The following is a 17,996-nucleotide window of genomic DNA, read 5'->3' as shown; positions in this document are numbered from 1 at the left end:
TCGTGTCTGATAAAATGGTCTTAGGTTTGGGGAGCTCTAGGGGAAATACACTTTACCTTGCGCATTCAAACTAAACAGAAATGATCTTGCTGAGGATTAGCCAGGTTTCTTGCCAGGATGGGCTCCTAGTTACCAGTATCTTTTAAAGAATCCTGATTACTTCTTTAATTAGTCCCAGTTAGCCAGAGTTCTGGAAAAAGGACTTTACCTCTTTGGCTTGTCCTTAAATACATTTCCTCCTGAGTTCTGCTGTTCTTCTCTATCTTTAAAAAGACTACGTCAGGGTCGTGTCACACAGGAGATTCAGTTGTAGCCTGCAGATGTAGTGATTCTCTCAGATTTCCCCTCACTCCTGAATTTTAAGACCCGTTAAGTCCTAGCTGAACATCATGGCCCTGTCCCAGAGGCAGCCCAGCTCTAACCAGAACTCTCGCCCTTTCCCTCCGTCTTCTTTCTGCGCCTTTGCCCTGTGTCTTAGCCACTGTTCTGTTGCTGTCAAGAGACACCAGGACCAAGGCTGCTCTTTTCTTTTTAAAGATTTATTTATTTATTTATTTATTTATTTAATGTACACTGGTGTTTTGCCTGTATGTATTCTGTGTGAGGACATTGGATCCCCTGGAACTAGAGTTACAGACAGTTGTGAGCTGCCATGTGGGTGCTGGGAATTGAACCTGGATCCCCTGAGCCATCTCTCCAGCCCCCAAGGCAACACTTAAGAATAAATCAATTGGGGGCTTGCTCACAGCTTTAGAGGTTTAGGCTTTATCATCATGGCAGGGACCATGGCAGCACCAATGGTTCTGGAACAGTAGCATCGTGATCCTCAGGCCAAGAGACAGCGAGCCTGGTCCTGTCTGGCATGACCTTTTGAAACCTCAAAGCCCACCTCTAGTGACACACTTCCTCCAACAAGGCCACACCTCCTAATCCTTTCAAATAGTGCCACTCCCTGGTGACCGAGCATTCAAATATGTGAGCCTATGGGGGCAGTCATATTTAAGCCACCACTCCCTGCTCTCTGCCTCTGCTCTTGTTTTCTCTTTTCTCCTGCCCCACCCACCATCTATCTGAGCCTGAGCAATCCTGCCTCCTAAGGCACACAGGCACCTGGCTTCTGCTCTGATGCAGCCCACTCACCCTTTCCCTGGTGTGCACCTGCTCTAGCTCCTGCTGCTCTAGCCCTTTCCTCCTGCTGCCTCTTTACCTGTCTGGGAAACACAGTTTCAGCATCTGCTCCCTCGGCAGACCTCCTTGCTGCACTCCCCGTCCTTTACCTCTGCTGCAGGACCCAGCCTTCCTCAGGCTGCCCTCATCCCTCATCTGCTTGTTTCTGTTCCACGTAGACCAACCATGAGCTGAGCTTTGTCTCTACATTCTTGACTAGATGTCTGGCACCTGTTAGGTGTTTCATAAATATTTGAGTAAAGAAAAAAATGAGCAAAGAAAATTATACTCAGAATCTCTGTTCACTACAGAAGTGTTTGGGTGTGATAAAGAACAAGCTAATTAAAACTACAACAGGAGACACTGCCTCAGCATCCAAGGCACACATGAGCAGATAGGCAGCAGACGACCCAGCCACTGACCGTAGGCACCCAGGTGGTGGACTTTGGTGTTCACATTGGTCCTGGCATGATCGACAACCCGATGAACCCAGACAAGACTAAGATAAACTACTTGTCCTCCAGTAGAATAAATATTTCAAATAAAGTCAACTCAAGAAAGTCAGGCCAAACAGCTATTGATTGCTAAAAGCCTGAACTTGAGCCCAATGAATATTCCAAAGTTCACCTCCATGCAGCTTGCCTAAATGGTGATCAATACGCAATTACTGCCCCCTTTAAACATGTCCTGCACTGCCTACCCAAAGAAGGGCCTTTGCTTTAAAGTCTTTTGTTTCATGAATTTGCTTAGGCAGGGAAAAAAGAGGGGCTTGGCTTAGCCAAGCTCCTTTGCCTTTAGTATTTCAGGCAGTTCTGTGTCATTTGTGAAATGGTTTCTGTGTATGCTCAACAGAAGCTGAAGGTGCCCTGGTCTGCAACCGTCCTTCACTTCAGGATGCCACTCAGTGGCTAAACAATGAGCATTGGTAGCTCAGTTTCCTAATTTCTGCCTGCATGATTATCTGTCCTAACCATAACCTCCGTAAATCCCAGCTTGTAAAGCAGGGTGCAGAAGTCTAACCACAGGAAGAACAAGTACTTTATTTGTGTAGCCTCCTGCTAGAATTTCATCCTGAGACAAAAAGTCCTTCCCAATGGATTTCAAACCTTGTTTGCCTCCTCCTGGTGTTTAAAATTTCATATTTCTCTTAAATAGGCCTTTCACCTCCCCACCGCAGTCAGCTATCTTTGGTTTCTTATTTACACTATTGCCATAGTCTCTGAATTGTCTGTCCTCCCCGCCCACAAGGTCTGCGACCCCAGCCCCTTCCTTTGTCTGCTCTTGGGCTAGTGTCCGCCTTCTCAGTAGCTGTGGATGGAGCTGGGCTTCCCTAGCAGTACAGCAGGGGCCTGGTGTGACCACATTTGTGCAGACTGTCATCTTCATCCCCACCTGTGTTCCCCAGCTCTGACACCAGTGCCAGCGCTCACCCCTCTGTTGACAGGCACCCCCTGCCATGGGAGCCTTCACTGGCTTTTCGCAGGTGAGCTGCTGTTCCCTTCCTCTTACCATCTTGAACATAATCCCCATTGCTTCAGGCCTTAAATTATTTTTACTATCCTTTCCTCGAATTTGTTAAAAACAGGAGATCTCCAGTTTCCAATAGCAGTGTCTGAACAGGCCTGAGTTCGCGGTGGCCTTCTTTCTGTCTTCAAACTCAGTAGCTGCGGATTGTATGATCTTCTGTGGTGAGGAGAAGAGAGGTGGGAACGTTGGTTGCGCACCCTGGTTTTTCTTGTTGCTTTTCTCTGAACACCTTCGTGTTCCCCGGCTTTTTAAAATTACAATGTAAGCTGCGGGGCACAGTGACATCTTTCATCTTTGACAAGAAAGGTGTCTAGCGGGTATTGTAGAGGACCTAACATAGGGACACTTTCCTGATTATTTCACATTCATTTGGTCTCCCCAAGTGGATGCCACTTTTTGGAACAGAAGTCATGTCTTTATGTCTACCACAGTGCTGAGTAAGTAGTGCTCAGTAAACACTGCATGTTTGTGTGGTTGATTGGCCATCTGTACCCAGTTAGGAAACAAGTGATTTGCTTCTCTTTACCTCTTAGAGTGTTAAAGAAAACCATGTAAGGTTGTAGGAAAGTATTCTCTGTTACTTTTAGGTCTTAAATATCTCCAGAGGCCCATATATTGATATATTGAAGGATCTGGTTGCTAGCCTGTAGCGCTGCTGGGAGATGGTAGAACCATGATGAGGTAGAGTCTGAGGGTCTATCCTTGAAGAACATAGAGGGACTTCCAGCACCATCCCCACCTGCTTTCTGACCACCATGATGTGAGCAGCCCCATTGTCACACAATCCCATTGTTACGTACTGTTTTATGTGGATCCAGGTGACCACAGAGGACAAGCTCTGAAACAGTGAGTCAGATGGCAGGCACCTGCAGAATACCCACAGCTAACACCATACCAAATGGTCCTGCCAAGGTCAGCAGCAGATGAAATGTCTTCTTAGGCATTGGACTGATGGTTCCAGACAGGGCAGTTAGGCAATACTACAAAATAAAAGACATCCAAACTAGAAAGGAAAAGGAAGAGTTATTGCAAATAACATGATCTTACTCCATGGATTCTATTATTACAGCTATTAGAACTAATAAAGAAGCTTCTTATAAGATCAGTGTAGAAACATTAATTGTATTTCTTGTAATGAACAGTCAAAAAATAAAGCTAAGGAATCCATTTATAACAATAGTAAGAATAAAATATCTAAATAAATTTAACTGAATACATTGTTTTATTTTATCAGAGATTTCTTGACACAGGGATCTTACTATGTCACTATAGCTAGCTTGGAGCTCACTGTGTAGACAAGGCTGGCTTTGACCTAATAGAGATCTGCCTGCCTCTGCATCCTAAGTGATGGCATAAAGGAATGTGTCACACTGCTCCCTGCAAGAAGCACAAATTGAAAGTCAACTCACTGTGGTGGTATGTGCCTATAATCTCAGTCCTTGAGAAGTGGAGACAGGAAAATTAGGAGTTTGAGGCCAGCTGGACTACAGAGCACCAGCTTTAAACTCTCATGTGAATGGTACTGGGACAATTATGCATTTGGGGGTGCGGAGCTGAGGATTGAACCCAGGGCTTTGTTCTTGCTAGGCAAGTGCTCTACCACTGAGCTAAATTCTCAACCCCAATTATGCATTCTTATGTGAAAGAATGAAGCTGAGCCCTCACCTCACATTCAAAATTAATGCAAAAAGATCAGAGGCCTAACTGTAAGAACTCTGAGAAGAAAATGCATGGTAAACATTTATGACATTGGATGTGGTAGTGGTTCTTCACATATGATGGCAAAAGACTAAATTAAATACATTGAACTCTATGAAAATTTGAAGGTTTTATTCTTCAAATGATACCATTAAGAAAGAAAGGAGAGGGCCCAAGAGATTGCTCAGCTATTAAAGGCTATGGTTCACAACTAAAACATCAAGAAAGTAAGGAGGATAATTGGTAAAAATAAGAGGAAATGATTAGATCATGGATCTGTTGAGGGACTTCAGAAGTCCTAAGTTCCTAGGAAGAACTCTTAGACCAGAATAATGAGGAGTTCTTACCCTGTTTAAAATGAGCAAAGCATGCTGGACTTGGTGGCACACGCCTTTCATTCCAGAGAGGAGGCAGAGGCAGGTAGATCTCTGTGAGTTTAAGGCAAGCCTGGTCTAGATAGAGAGTTCTAGGACAGCCAGAGTGACACAGTGGGACCTTATGTCAAAAAAACAAAAAGAAAAAGAACAAATAGATAAACAACAACAAAAAAAAAAAAAAAAAAATGAGCAAAGCGTCTAGGAGGGCATTTCCCAAAAACAATGTACAAGTGTCCAAGCACACTAAGCATACTCTGTTCATATCAGAGATGTAATCAGAACCCCACAGACGGGCTGCAGTGGGAACAGGTGCTTTCTGCCAAGCTTCACAACCCAAGTCTGATCTCTAGAACCCATAGAATGGAAGTAGAGGACTGATTCCCACACATACCGTGGCATGTTTGCCCCCAACATACACAACCGAGGTGGCATTGTACACCAACTAGGATAACTAGAACCCAAAATTCAACAGTTTTCAAGGTGTGGAGAAATTTGAACCCTTGTCACTGCCCATGGGTATGTGAATGATGGTCCACTATGGAGACCACATGTAACAGCATTTGCTTAAAATGTCTAGAGTAGGCAAGTCTATAGAGACAACATAGGTCTGTGGCTGTTTGGAGCTCAGGAGCCGGGGAATGGAGATAGGAGACAGTCAAGGGTAGGTGGTTTTCTTACAGGGTAGTGGAAACGCTCTTCCGTTTGCTGTGGGATGCTTACATGTATGTGAGCACACTAATACCATTGAGTTGTACACTTTAAATGTGTAAATTAAATGATGTGGATTATATCTAGTAAAGCTGTTAAGGAAAAAAGAAATGTTAAACCTTCTGAAGCCCCTCAGTTTGATCTGCTTCTCTAGTCTTCTGATGCATTTCCCACAGAATGTCATAAGACTTCATGTCGAAATTTGAACATTATCCTGTGGAACCAGACGATTTTATTCTTTATTGGGCATAATGGTGCACACCTTTAATCCCAGCACTTGGAAGGCAGAGGCAGGCAGATCTCTGTGAGTTCAAGCTCAGCCTAGTCTATGTAGAGAGTTCCAGGACAACCAGGGCCGCATAGAAAGACCCTGCTTGAGAGAGAGAGAGAGAGAGAGAGAGAGAGAGAGAGAGAGAGAGAGAGAATGAGAATTTATTCTTCCTATTCCATATTCCCCTATAATATGTGTGATAACTGCTTAGATATAGCATAATGTAAATGTTTTCTTCCTATGAGGGTATATTAAGTGCTGTATTTTTATTGGGGGATGTTTGTTTGTTTGTTTGTTTCCCAGTAGAATGAGTACACATTAAGAAACTAGTGCTTCTTCTGAAATGCCTTTTGCTTATAGGGAGAAGAAGATCTCCCGGAGCAGCGCCCTGAAGGTACTGGACCATGCCATGATTGGGCCTGAGGGAACAGACAACTGCCATAAGTTTGTGGACATTCTTGGCTTACGGACCATCTTTCCACTCTTTATGAAGTCTCCCCGGAAGATCAAGAAAGTGGGAACCACAGAGAAGGAACATGAAGGTAGGGTTCACTGCAAGGGCCGCTGGGAGAGGTGGGTGAGTCACACTGAGCAAGAGCACTTGTCTGTTTCTCTGTCTCCTGATGCCTTCATGGCCAAGCAGCCCAGCCCAAGGGTGACCTTGGGCCTTGGTGGGCCTGTCTGTGTTTGTCTGAGTCCTGGAGGGTCCACTCCCTCTGGCCTGTGTGAGTGTGTGAGAGGTTTTGTGTTCTTTGCTGCAGTTTGTGGTGAGGTGTCTCTCTGATGGAAGACCCTTTTGAAAAGAGTAATGAGGTGGCAACACATGTCACCTCCGGAGTGGTGCTTTCATGTATTTCTGTATTAAAGTATGATTCAGCCAACATCAGGAATTGCTGGAATAAACTATTTACAGCCCAGGTTCCCCTTTTTATGTTTCTCCTCCTTGATGGAGCCTACTCCTAGCAGAATGCCGCTGTGAATTGTGAGGCTGTAACCAGAGTAGTTACCGCCAGGCCAGTGTCTTCCTGGTATTGTCTGGTGGCCTGCTGCGCCCCTCCCCCAGTAAATAGCTGCAATGCAATCTGGAAGGCCAGTGATTTATAGGCATTGACAGCTCCGCTGGAGGCCAGCAGACACTTGCTCCCGAGAATTTACATGGTTGGATAGCTATTTTAAAGTGCAGGAGGGTGCAGAGAGACAGGAGACAGTGAGCGTGTGAAAGAGGAGGGATACCTGGGCTGCTAGGAGAACTTACCAGGTCTTGTCAAGAGGAACCTGTGGCCCATGGTTGGGTGACTTTTTCCTTAGTGATTGGTAGAGTTGGCCTAGGTGCCTGCATATCTGTTGTGTCCCTCACCTTCCTGCGTCTCAAAGTGAGCTGTCTTCAGAGATCACCCCAGTGTTGAGATCAACTCTCCAGAGGCAGTGGAAAGCCGAGAGGCAGCACTCGGAGACTGAGAACAAGTTAGAGGCTCATCAGATGCCGGTCAGATTTTGACCAAGCTAGCTGTAAACGAGTTAGCCCCGCTGCCAGCCCTTGTCCTATCCCTGGTGGAACTCAGCTGAAAGAGGCCCTGGGAGAAGAGACAGGGGCCCTGGAAATCCAGATAGTTCTGTAGCAGTCACTGTTCGGTCCCGCCGATTCTGGTTGTGCTGTGGTGTTTGCGTTTTCATTTAGGCCTCACAACCGTGGAGAAGATGGTGGTATCCTTGTTCATTCTTATGGGAAAATCAGTTCACACAGGGACCAGGGTGTGAGTTTTTGTGTGTTTATGTACATATATGTGTGTGCAGCTGTGTGCGCTTGTGTGTGTGTGTGTGCATGTAGAGGCCAGAGAACAACTTCAGGTGTTGTTCCTCAGCAGCTGTCCACCTTGTTTTTTTTGACCTGGGGCTCACTTGTTTGGCTAAGCCACTGTGGCCAGCAGGTGCCAGAGATCCTATCTTTGTCACTCCAGTACAAGTACCACCCTGACTAAATTCTTTTATTTATTTATTTATTTATTTATTTATTTACTTACTTACTTACTTACTTACTTATATTTTCTATTCATTTTACATACCAACCACAGATCCCCCTCTCCTCCCTCCTCCTCCCTCCCAACCTTTACCCCCAAACCACCTCCCATCCTTACCCCCTCTGGGGCAAGGTCTCCCATGACGAGTCAGCAGAGCCTGGTACATTCAGTTGAGGCAGGTCCAAGCCCCTCCCCCTGCACCAAGGCTGTGCAAAGTGTCCCACCATAGGCACTGGGCTCCAAAAAGCTGGTTCACCCATCAAGGACATGTTCCAATCCCACTACCTGGGGGCCCCCTAAACAGTTCAAGCTAAACAACTGTCTGACCTATCCAGAGGGCCTAGTCCAGTACCATGGGGGCTCCACAGCTATTGGTCCACAGTTCATGTGTTTCCACTAGTCTGGCTGGCTGTCTCTGTATGTTTTCCCATCATGACCTCGATGTCTCTTGCTCATAGGATCTGTCCTCTCTCTCATCTATTGGACTCCTGAAGCTTGGCCTGACCCCCGGCCATGGATCTCTGCATCTTCTTCCATCAGTCACTGGATAAAGGCTCTATGATGACAGATAGGGTATTCACCTGTCTGATCACCAGAGTAGGCCAGTTCAGGCACCCTCTCCACTATTGCCAGTAGTCTCCGGTGGGGTCATCCTTGTGAATTCCTGGGAATCTCCCTAGCACTCTGCTTCTCCTTATTCCCATGTTGTCTTCATTTATCATGGTATCTCTTTCCTTGCTCTCCCACTCTGTTCCCTGTTCCAGCTCTAAACTATGTTCTCATTCCCTATTCCTTGCCCTCCATTACCCCACCCTGACCCCCAGTTTGTTCATGTAAGATCTCATCTATTTCTCCTTTGATGGGAGATACATGCATCCTTCCTAGGGTCCTCCTTGCTAGCTAATCTCCCTAGAGCTATGAGTTGCCATCTGGTTATCCTTTGCTTTACATCTAGTATCCCCTTATGAGTGAGTACATACCATGTTTGTCCTTCTGAGTCTGGGTTAACTCACTCAGGATGATATTTCCTAGTTCCATCTATTTGCCTGTAAATTTCATGATATCATTGTTTTTTACTGTTGAGTAGTACTCCATTGTATATGAATCACATTTTCTTTATCCATTCTTCAGTTGAGGGGCATCTAGATTGTTTCTAGCTTTTGGCTATTACAAATAATGCTGCTATGAACATAGTTGAGCATGTGTCCTTGTGGTATGATTGAGCATTCCTTGGGTATATGTCCAGGTATGGCTGGGTCTTGAGGTAGATTGATTACCACTTTTCTGAGAAACCGCCATCCTGATTTCCAAAGTGGCTATACGAGTTTGCACTCCCACCAACAGTGGAGGAGAGTTCACCTTGTTCCACATCCTCTCCAACATAAACTGTCATCAGTGTTTTTGATCATAGCCTGACTAACTTCTTAAATGGGTTCTGAGAATCAAACTCAGGTCCTCAGGCTTTCAAGGCAAGCATTTTACCAACTGAGCCATCTCTTTCTGCCCCTACCCCACCCCACCCAGATCCCTAGTCTAAAAGGTACAGGAGTGAGATTAGTGAACTAAAAGCTGTGGTGGCTGTGCCTTTAGCTTCTGAGGGCTAGGTCCTACTTGTCAAAGCTGCTTCATAAGCCAGCCACCTCCTCACACTGCTGTGGCCAATCTGCTGGCTTCTACTGAGAGACTTCACACTGCTTTGAGCATGTGTGGAGAGAAGGTTCAGGAAAACAGCCCTGAGCCAGCTCTTGTTCATGTGCAGGTTCTGAGAAGAGGAAGAAGTGACAGATTCAGTGAGCAGCTGTTTTCCTGCTGAAAAAATGTGCCCGGTGGCATGCTGGTGACAGTACATTGCCTTTAGAGTGCCCACATTAGGAATTTGATAACTTTATAGTAGAGGGGGCAATGACTTGGCAAGACAGCTCCTAGAAGGCATGTTGGGCTGTAATGGCTGGTGAGGATGAGCTGTGCATCCTACACTCAGTGCACCCAGAAGGAGAAGGGAGGCCCAAGAAGAAATCTGTGCCTTCTGCCACCCACCAGCTGCTGTGTCCTGGCACACTGGTCCATAAGCTTTGCATGGTAGGGGAGGGCTGATGGGGCACATCAGGCCAGGTTTCTTTGCCCTGCCTTGTTCCCTGGGTCAGTCCTGTGCTCTTGTTGCTTCCCACGCCTGTCTGATGCAAGTGCACCAGGATTGTGTGCTACCAGAGCACAGTAGCCTCTTGCCGTTAGGAATGTTTGTGACTAGATCCTTCTCAGGCTTCCACTGTGCCCTTCCTGCATAGCAGCACTTGACTCTTCAACAGTTGTCCTGGCTCCCAGTTAGTCCTCCTTTCTGTCCTCAGTTGGATTCTCTCACAGGAAGAATAGGCACCCCTGCACTCAGACAGAGCCTCCTACTTAATGGATCTTGGCTCTGGACTTGGTCCTCTGACACCTGACATTAAAGAATCAGTGGGCTTGTCACCTCTGGGTCCCACTGCCTAGCCTGCTGCTTGATGTGTAACAAATGCACAACAACTGTCTGGTGGCTGTTAAATTAGCGACTCCCCTGCAAGACTTCACTGAGGTCAGGCAAAGGCTTGAGCCCTTCCCCAGAACTGTGCAAAGCTCAAGTCAGACAGCTGACTGCAGTTTGCTCTGATGGTTGTCAAGTGATAGATGCCTGGAATAAGGGGGTCTTTCATCCAGCTTTTCTAGGCACATTGGATTTTGTCTCACTGGCTTGGAGATGATAGTAGAGGTCTCCCTCTGTAGCTGTACTCTCAAGGGCCATGTATGCACAGAACTTCATCATAGGTAAGGACCGCCCAGGACAAGCTTCTTGCTGTGATCAGACTCCTAATTAAGCATCGTGGGCAGGGAGTTAGTCCCCAGTCTGGAAGCTGTCTGGAGCTCCCCCTTTTCTTTCTTAGCAAGCTTTGGGCTTGTCACACATCCTGGTTGGCTTGAGTCCGTTCTGGTGCAGTCTCAGGCCTCAGAACCTGTCCCAAGTAACTACAGTGACAGTGTAGCCTGGGGTGATACAGGTGGTTTACTGCTAATCCTGTGTGATCTTGGGCACACTCCTAAATTCTCTCCCTCAGCCTCAGTTGCCCATCTATAAAATGATAAGGCTAAAATCTCCCACTCTGGCTATCTATAAGGACCAAGTGAAATGCCACACATAGTGAGACTGCCATTCTGATGGGCTCTACATCTGTGGGCTAGTTCACCAGCTGTGGACGAGAATGTGAGTAACAAGAATGGTCAGTACTGAGCATGTGCACACTCTTCAGGGTGTGGTCATTGTTCCTCAAGCAATATAGTGTAACACTGTCTTATACTGCATTTACATTGCAGTAGGTATTATAGTGATCTAGAAATGACTGATTGATTGATTAATTTGAGACAAACACCCTTGGCTAGCCTTGAACTCCTCATTTTCCTCAGGACTGTGTACTACCATACCTGGCTTGATGATTTAAATAATATGGGAGACTGTTCTGGATTATATACAAATATTGTGCCATTTTATTTAAGGGACTTCATCAGCTACAGATTTTGGTATCTTTGGCAGCCCTGGGCCTAATCCCTTCCAGATAATAGGGATGGCTTTATATGCCATACATTAGATCCTACAATTAAATAGTTGGCTTTGGAAAGTGTTAACTCTGTTCCACAACAAAATCGCCAGCAGTTTTGTTCACCCTTGCTTTGGCCACAGAACCCAGCCTTTCTAGAAGTCATGAGGAGAGCTTGACAATAGAAGGCTGTGTGGTATGTGTGCATACATGTTTGGGTGTGTGCAGGTATATGTGGAGGCCAGAGGTCAATGTCTCCATTGCTCTCCACCTAAATGTTGAGACCGGGTCTTTCACTGAACCAAGAGTTTGCCTATTCTGCAAGATTTCCTGACTCCACGGATCCTCCTGTCTCTACCTTCCATCACTGGGATTACAGGCCAGCGCCACATGCTTGCTTGCCTTTTTGCATGAGTGTTGGGGATTCAAACTCATATCCTTGTGCATGGTAAGCACTTTACCAAATGAGCCATCTCTCTGGCCCTAGGAAAGCTCCATCTTGGTGGAGAGGTCATGCTGCACATCATGGTGTCATAAACCAGCTATGGCCCCCTCGGGTGACAGGAGGGGGTGAGAAAGGAGGACTTCTAGACTGCCATGACTCCAGAGAGGAGAGGAAACAAAACTGCCCTTATAACCTCAAATTGCTGGTAATTGAGTTTCTCTTTCAGGAGTCAGGGTGGAGAAGGAAAAGAATTATTGTAATTGAAATCCATTCAGGTTTGCATAATAAAACCTTCAGAAATAGATCTGGGGAAGCACTTAGTGTGGGGGAGGGTCAGAAAGAATCACTTGCCCTTGAGTGCAGTAATATGACTGGCTGCCTCCTTGGATTTATAAAGAATTGCAGTGTGTATTATCTCCTTGGTATTAACTACTTCAGCATAGGCAGGGAGGAGAAAAGAGCTGGGATCCAGAAATGGCATCTGACCTTTACTTCCCGTCTCTCTTTTAAATTCTTATTAAAATAGGCCCAATTTTCCTTGCATTGCCTCATTAGGTAGGTGAGTTATTGAGTTTGTAGCCGTTCTAGTTAATTGCGCTGTTTTAACATGGTTCCCCTGGAGGCTGTTAAGAGCTTTGAGGGGGTGAGCTCCCAAGCAGTGTAGGTGTGTAGCATGCTTGCTGGGCATGTGCATGCATTTCCACCTTATCCACAGTGACAGTGCTTGATAACAGGTCAGCGATTTGAAGAAGACTTTCCTGTAGTCAGGGAAGGGTTTTAAGTGATTTCGATCAACTCCACATGTCAGGAAACATGTTGATGCCCGAGGCCTCCTAGACTTGTAACACAACAAAAGAGCAGGCCAGGTTCCCATGACACTCATCAGATCCTGCCAGGGTCAGATGAGAAAGGGCATGGCTTCTTTGCAATCAGACAAGAGAGGACTTTGGCCAGCCCTTAGGAAAGGAAGCATTGTTAAGACTCCTGGTAAAGCAAGATGGCATGCCATCTTTTGGTGCAACTTTGGATGGAATTAACGCTGTGGTTAAAATAGGGCAGAGACTGAGGCTGTGGCAGGTCCTGTGTGCACAGGAAAGATAGTGGAGCACCAGTCTTGCAGAATGTGCTCTTCCCGGCCTCCCTCTCCACATTCCCTGCTTCTGCCTTCCCTTACTCAGCCTTCCTGCTCACTTTGATCACAGTGTCAGGCCCTCCTAACACTGGCCTGGGTGTTCTTCTTGAGGCTTTGACCTCCATTTGTCCTTGGCTCCCGAGTCTTCAACCTCTTCTGTCTCCCAAGCCCTGGTTGGCACAGCTAATCACTCACAGATACTCCACATAGACAGCAGACCTGTTCTTCCCTGACTCAATTCTTGCAGCCCACAAGTAGCCCCACACTCTACCTGCCAGCCACCACAGAAGCCAACCCCTCATGTTTACCTCTACAATGCTCTGTGTGCAGTTAATCCTAATCTGTGAATTCTGCCTCACAAAAGTCTCCCTGGAGCCCTCTCCGTGGTGCCATTTTGCCCCCTCCCCTCCTCTCCCCTCCCCTCCTCCCCCACTCCCCTCCCTGAACTTTCTGCAGCACTAGTACCCAGTTCTTTCAGAGTCTCTAAGGCGGTAAATGAGCCAGACACTCCCATCTTTTAGCAAACTTCTGGTTTAGGAAAGGAGGGAATAGGCATGGGGAGAAAGATGGGTATGCAGATGTCAGCCACAGAACTCCATCAGCAGTTACAAAGACCCGCCCGGCAAGAGGATTCATTATTGAAGACAACAGAGTAAGGGCCTTAGAGAAGAGGACACTTCCCGGGAAAGGGAGATGGTGACATGGGCCAGCCCCTTAGTCACCACAGTGTGTAACTCTACAGGAAGACTTCTACACAGCTGATTGGTTTGGAGCCTTCCAATAGCCAGCCCCTCAGGGTTATTTCCCATTCTAAAGGGCCTCAATGAAATCATGACCAGATCCTACAGTGGGTAGCTGACTGAATGAGGACTCAGACTCCCTCCACTTCTGATCACAGATTTCATTTCCCAGAGTTATTGCTGTTGGTTTTTGCTCTCATAAGCCCAAACAGCTTGCATATTTGTTTTGCTGGGGTACTTACAAGAGTTCTTAATCAGAAAACCTTGATTCATTATAACTTTGGTGCTTTGTAGGTCATCATGTAGTGGGACTCTTATTTAGCTCTTTTCATTTTGAATGTGAAATGTTTCCCCACCTGCTTATGTGTTGAAAGGTTGGTCCCTAGCTGGTGACACTATTTTGGAAATGTGAGGATGTGGGGCCTAACTGGAGAAGTCACTGGAGCTATGTTCTGTGGGGCTAAACTTGGTTCCTGTCTCTCCCTCTGGCTCCTACTTCTCTGCTACTGTGAGGTGAGCAGCCTTGCTCCACTCCACCTTTACCATGATACACTTCCTCAACATAGTCCTAGACGTGATGGAGCCCACCAATGTGGACCAAAATCTGAAACCATGAGCCAAAATACATACTTCTCTCCTGAAATTGTTTGTCGCAGATATTTCGTCATAGCTGTGCAGTTTGTGGTGATATTGTGTTCCCCAAAATATTGTGCACCCTAATAAACTTATCTGGGGTCAGAGAACAGAACAGCCACTAGATACAGAGGCTAGAAAATGGTGGCACTTACACCTTTAATCCTAGCATTCCAGAGGCAGAGATCCACCTGGATCTCTTTGTGTTCAAGGATACAGCCAAGCATGGTGACTCACGCCTTTAATCCCAGGAAAGTAATTGCAGGAAGCTGAAAGGTGTTTAAGGCATGAGGATGAGGAACTACAGCCTGGTTAACCTTGTCTCGGAAAAAAAAGAAAGAAAGAAAAAAAAAAAAAGATTCCTGCTACAGAAGTTTACGAAGAATAAGTTGTAGTGACTTGGTGAAAGTGTTAGGCATTTCTAATGCCTGTCATAGTGCTTGGTGCATGATAGGTGTTCAGTCAGTAAATGAATTTATGTAGCGCCCACATAGTGTATGCTGCTGCTGTTAAGCTTGGCCAGTATTTCAAAGCATCACTGAATCTGTATTTCTTTCATCTTTTCTTTTTCTCTTTTTTTCTATTTTGCTTTTGAGTTTTTTTCAAGACAAGGTCTCTCTGTGTAACAGCTTTGGCTGTCCTGGAACTCAATTTGTAGACCAGGCTGGCCCCAAGAATCCATATTTCTTACCATGTGATCTAACGATGTTTCTGCTAAAGAAGCTGCTCAGTAATATTCCGTACAGACTTGTTCCTTAGTCTCTAAGAATGAACGCACTACTCACTTTCCTGAGTTATTGGAAGGACTGAACTGACTTCAATAGTGAGCATGTCTTATTAATAAATGCTATTTTATGGTGGTTATTACATAGCACTGACTCCAGGCATCACACTTTGCTAAGTATGCTAGAGCAGAACTGCTTAAATGTTTTCACTCAAAAAATTTTTATGTAATCCTGGATATTATAAAACATAAAATGGCATGGTGGCTAAGAACACTTACCACTTTTGGGGAGGACCAGAGTTTGGTTCCCAGCACCCACTTCAGGTAGCTCACAACTGCCTGTAACTCAGGCTCCAAAGCATCTGACACCTCCACAGGGTCTACATACCCATACACACACATGCACACACACACACACACACACACACACCACAGATGCTGCATGCCTGTGCTTATACACACATATACACACACCTTCCAGAGATACTACATGCCCATGCGCGCGCACACACACACACACACACACACACACACACACACACCACAGATGCTGCATGCCTGTGCTTATACACACATATACACACACCTTCCAGAGATACTACATGCCCATGCACACACACACACACACACACACACACACACACACACACACACATACACACATATGCTTCCTCTCTCCCCAGAGACTGCATGCCCACACATATATACACATGCATACACACACCCTCCACAGGGACTGCATGCCTATGCATCTATATACACATAAATAAATAGATAAATGTCAGTATTTACTGATAATAAATCATAAAGTTATTTTAAAACAATTTTGGTATACATATAATTTTATCATTTATTAAAGATGAAAACAAATTTGTATACTAATAAGATGGATGCATATCTTGTCTGAATATTTGGTATAGAGCATCTTCAATATTTTTCAGAGTTTAGGTTTTATAACTACCAATGTTGAAAATACCACTTCACATAAACACTTAGCACACAATACAGAAGAATATTCAGGATCATTTCAGAAATTCTTGGGAATTTCTCTCCTAATACCAAGCCAAAATTCACTTAATGACTTTTTATGAAACCCAAGTCAGCAATTCAAACAGCAGTTTTTAATATCAAACATTCTAAAACAATACAATTAAAAGATACACTAAATCAATACTTAGATGCTGAGGAATAACGGTAGGAAAATATTGACAGTCTTTGTTTTCCACAATTAAACCATTATGTTTCCCTAAGAGCAAAAAACTTTGTGTGTGCAGTAAAACACCAGCTCATAGCACACAGTAGTTTCAGCAGGTCTTTCAGGCAGCGTTCTCTGGTATGAGGTGCTCATAGGTGTGTTCATATCTGAGGCTGCAGTGAACACACACACACACACACACAATATGCCACCTGGGCAAGTCATATCAGAAACACCTTGGACTCATTCCTTGTTTGATTTTGATATTGACTTGTTGGCTATTCTGAAACACACATGATACTAAATATGCTCTTAGTTTCATTAGTAGTAGTGCTAGTATGAGGATGGTTTCTCATTTATGTTCTTCTATCTTGTTAGTTTAAGCAGTATGTGCCTGACAAAGACTTTTTGGTTTCTTGAACCTGCCAGTCTTGGAGCTGGGCAGTATGTGTGCCAGTCCTGTGTGGGACATCAGATAAAACCCTTCTCAGAGAGGCTTTATTACCAGGAAGTCCCAGGTCCCCACTTTTCCATATAACCCATGCCAGAGCTTGCAAACTCAACTCATGTTCTCCCCAAGCTTAAAAATGACAAGTTAGTTATTTATAATAGAACAATGAGAAGGAAAGTGTGATGACATTAAGCATGTACTGATGGACCCTTTGTGCTGAACAAAGGATAAAACACCTGCTGTTTTGTATTGGGTTTGAAAACCTTGTAACTGAACACTTTCTGGATCACTTGGCTTTCTCCCTCCAGCTGTTTGTCTCACCCACACCCACACCCACACCCACACCCACACCCATACCCACACCCACACCCACCCCTCCCACCACCACCCCCACCACCAAGGATGACACCCTAGGGACACTGAAACAAGCGTTGGTTGGGCTGGGGCTCCTCCCATCAGGCCTGCAGACTGATTGGGAATGTTGTGATCTGGCTTGCTAATTGGCTCAAGTCCTGTAGGATTTATACACAGAATTCTCCCATACAGATCACAGCACTCTTTTGTTTGCCCCTAGGAAGACTGAGAGGGTGTGCTTGCCTTTGAGACAGGGCAGAAAACAAGCTATCCAGCAATAGACACAGGCCTTTACAGCTTTAGCAATTAGACATTTCTCTCTTCTCTTTGCCATGACTCTTGGAGTTTGTCAGCCACCAAACACCTTTTAGCAAGTAAGTGCCAGATGCAGAATTGAGCTGAGATCAACTTCAAACCCTCTCCCAAAAGCTGGGCCTGCAGGGTCTGCTGTTGTCTGTGCTGAAGCAGTCCAGGGCGGCGGCAGTGGAGTGCTCTTACAGGCAGACTGACCAGCTTCAGCCCCAAACTCTACTCACAGGCCGCCTGGTATTCTTGGGCAAGTTATTCCTTTTGTTTGAACTTGAATGCCACTTCAGTTGTTATGCCCAAATCACCCCCAGAGAGACCACCAAAGACCAAGGATGTCTAGAATGCAACAGCAAGGTTTATTGTAGACGCTGCGCAGTACAAGCCTGGCAGGGAACTCGTCCCAAGCACGCACTCCTCACAGCGCAGTGAGGCAGGGAGGAGTCTTTGTGAGGCGAAAACCACGAGTCCCTCCAGGTTGTGGGGGAGTTAGTAGGGGTACAATTCTAACTGGCTAAATCTTCCCGGGCCTCTGTGTTATCTTATTTTTGTTTGTCCGTTTGCTGTTAGAACTTTTACAGCCCATCTCTGGTGTTGAGACCTCCAGTGGTTAATCAGTCACCACCAAATGGCCTGGCTTTTGTCCGGCATTTGGGCTACTCTTTTGTTAATTAGTTGCCACCAGAT

The 17,996-nt window shown here is 45.6% G+C and overlaps 1 protein-coding gene across 1 annotated transcript in view; it reads left to right on the top strand.

The window, feature by feature from the left end:
- Ctnnbl1 (catenin beta like 1) overlaps positions 1–17,996 on the top strand; it is a 174,015-nt gene that overhangs the window by 107,788 nt on the left and 48,231 nt on the right. Inside the window, exon 11 of the mRNA XM_036184644.1 lies at positions 6,109–6,290. Within this exon, the coding sequence (XP_036040537.1) occupies positions 6,109–6,290 (182 nt within the window). The remainder of the gene's footprint in view (positions 1–6,108; positions 6,291–17,996) is intronic.

Source organism: Onychomys torridus, chromosome 4, assembly GCF_903995425.1.
Source record: "Onychomys torridus chromosome 4, mOncTor1.1, whole genome shotgun sequence".
NCBI lineage: Eukaryota > Metazoa > Chordata > Mammalia > Rodentia > Cricetidae > Onychomys > Onychomys torridus.
This window is presented reverse-complemented; position numbering and strand designations above follow the sequence as displayed.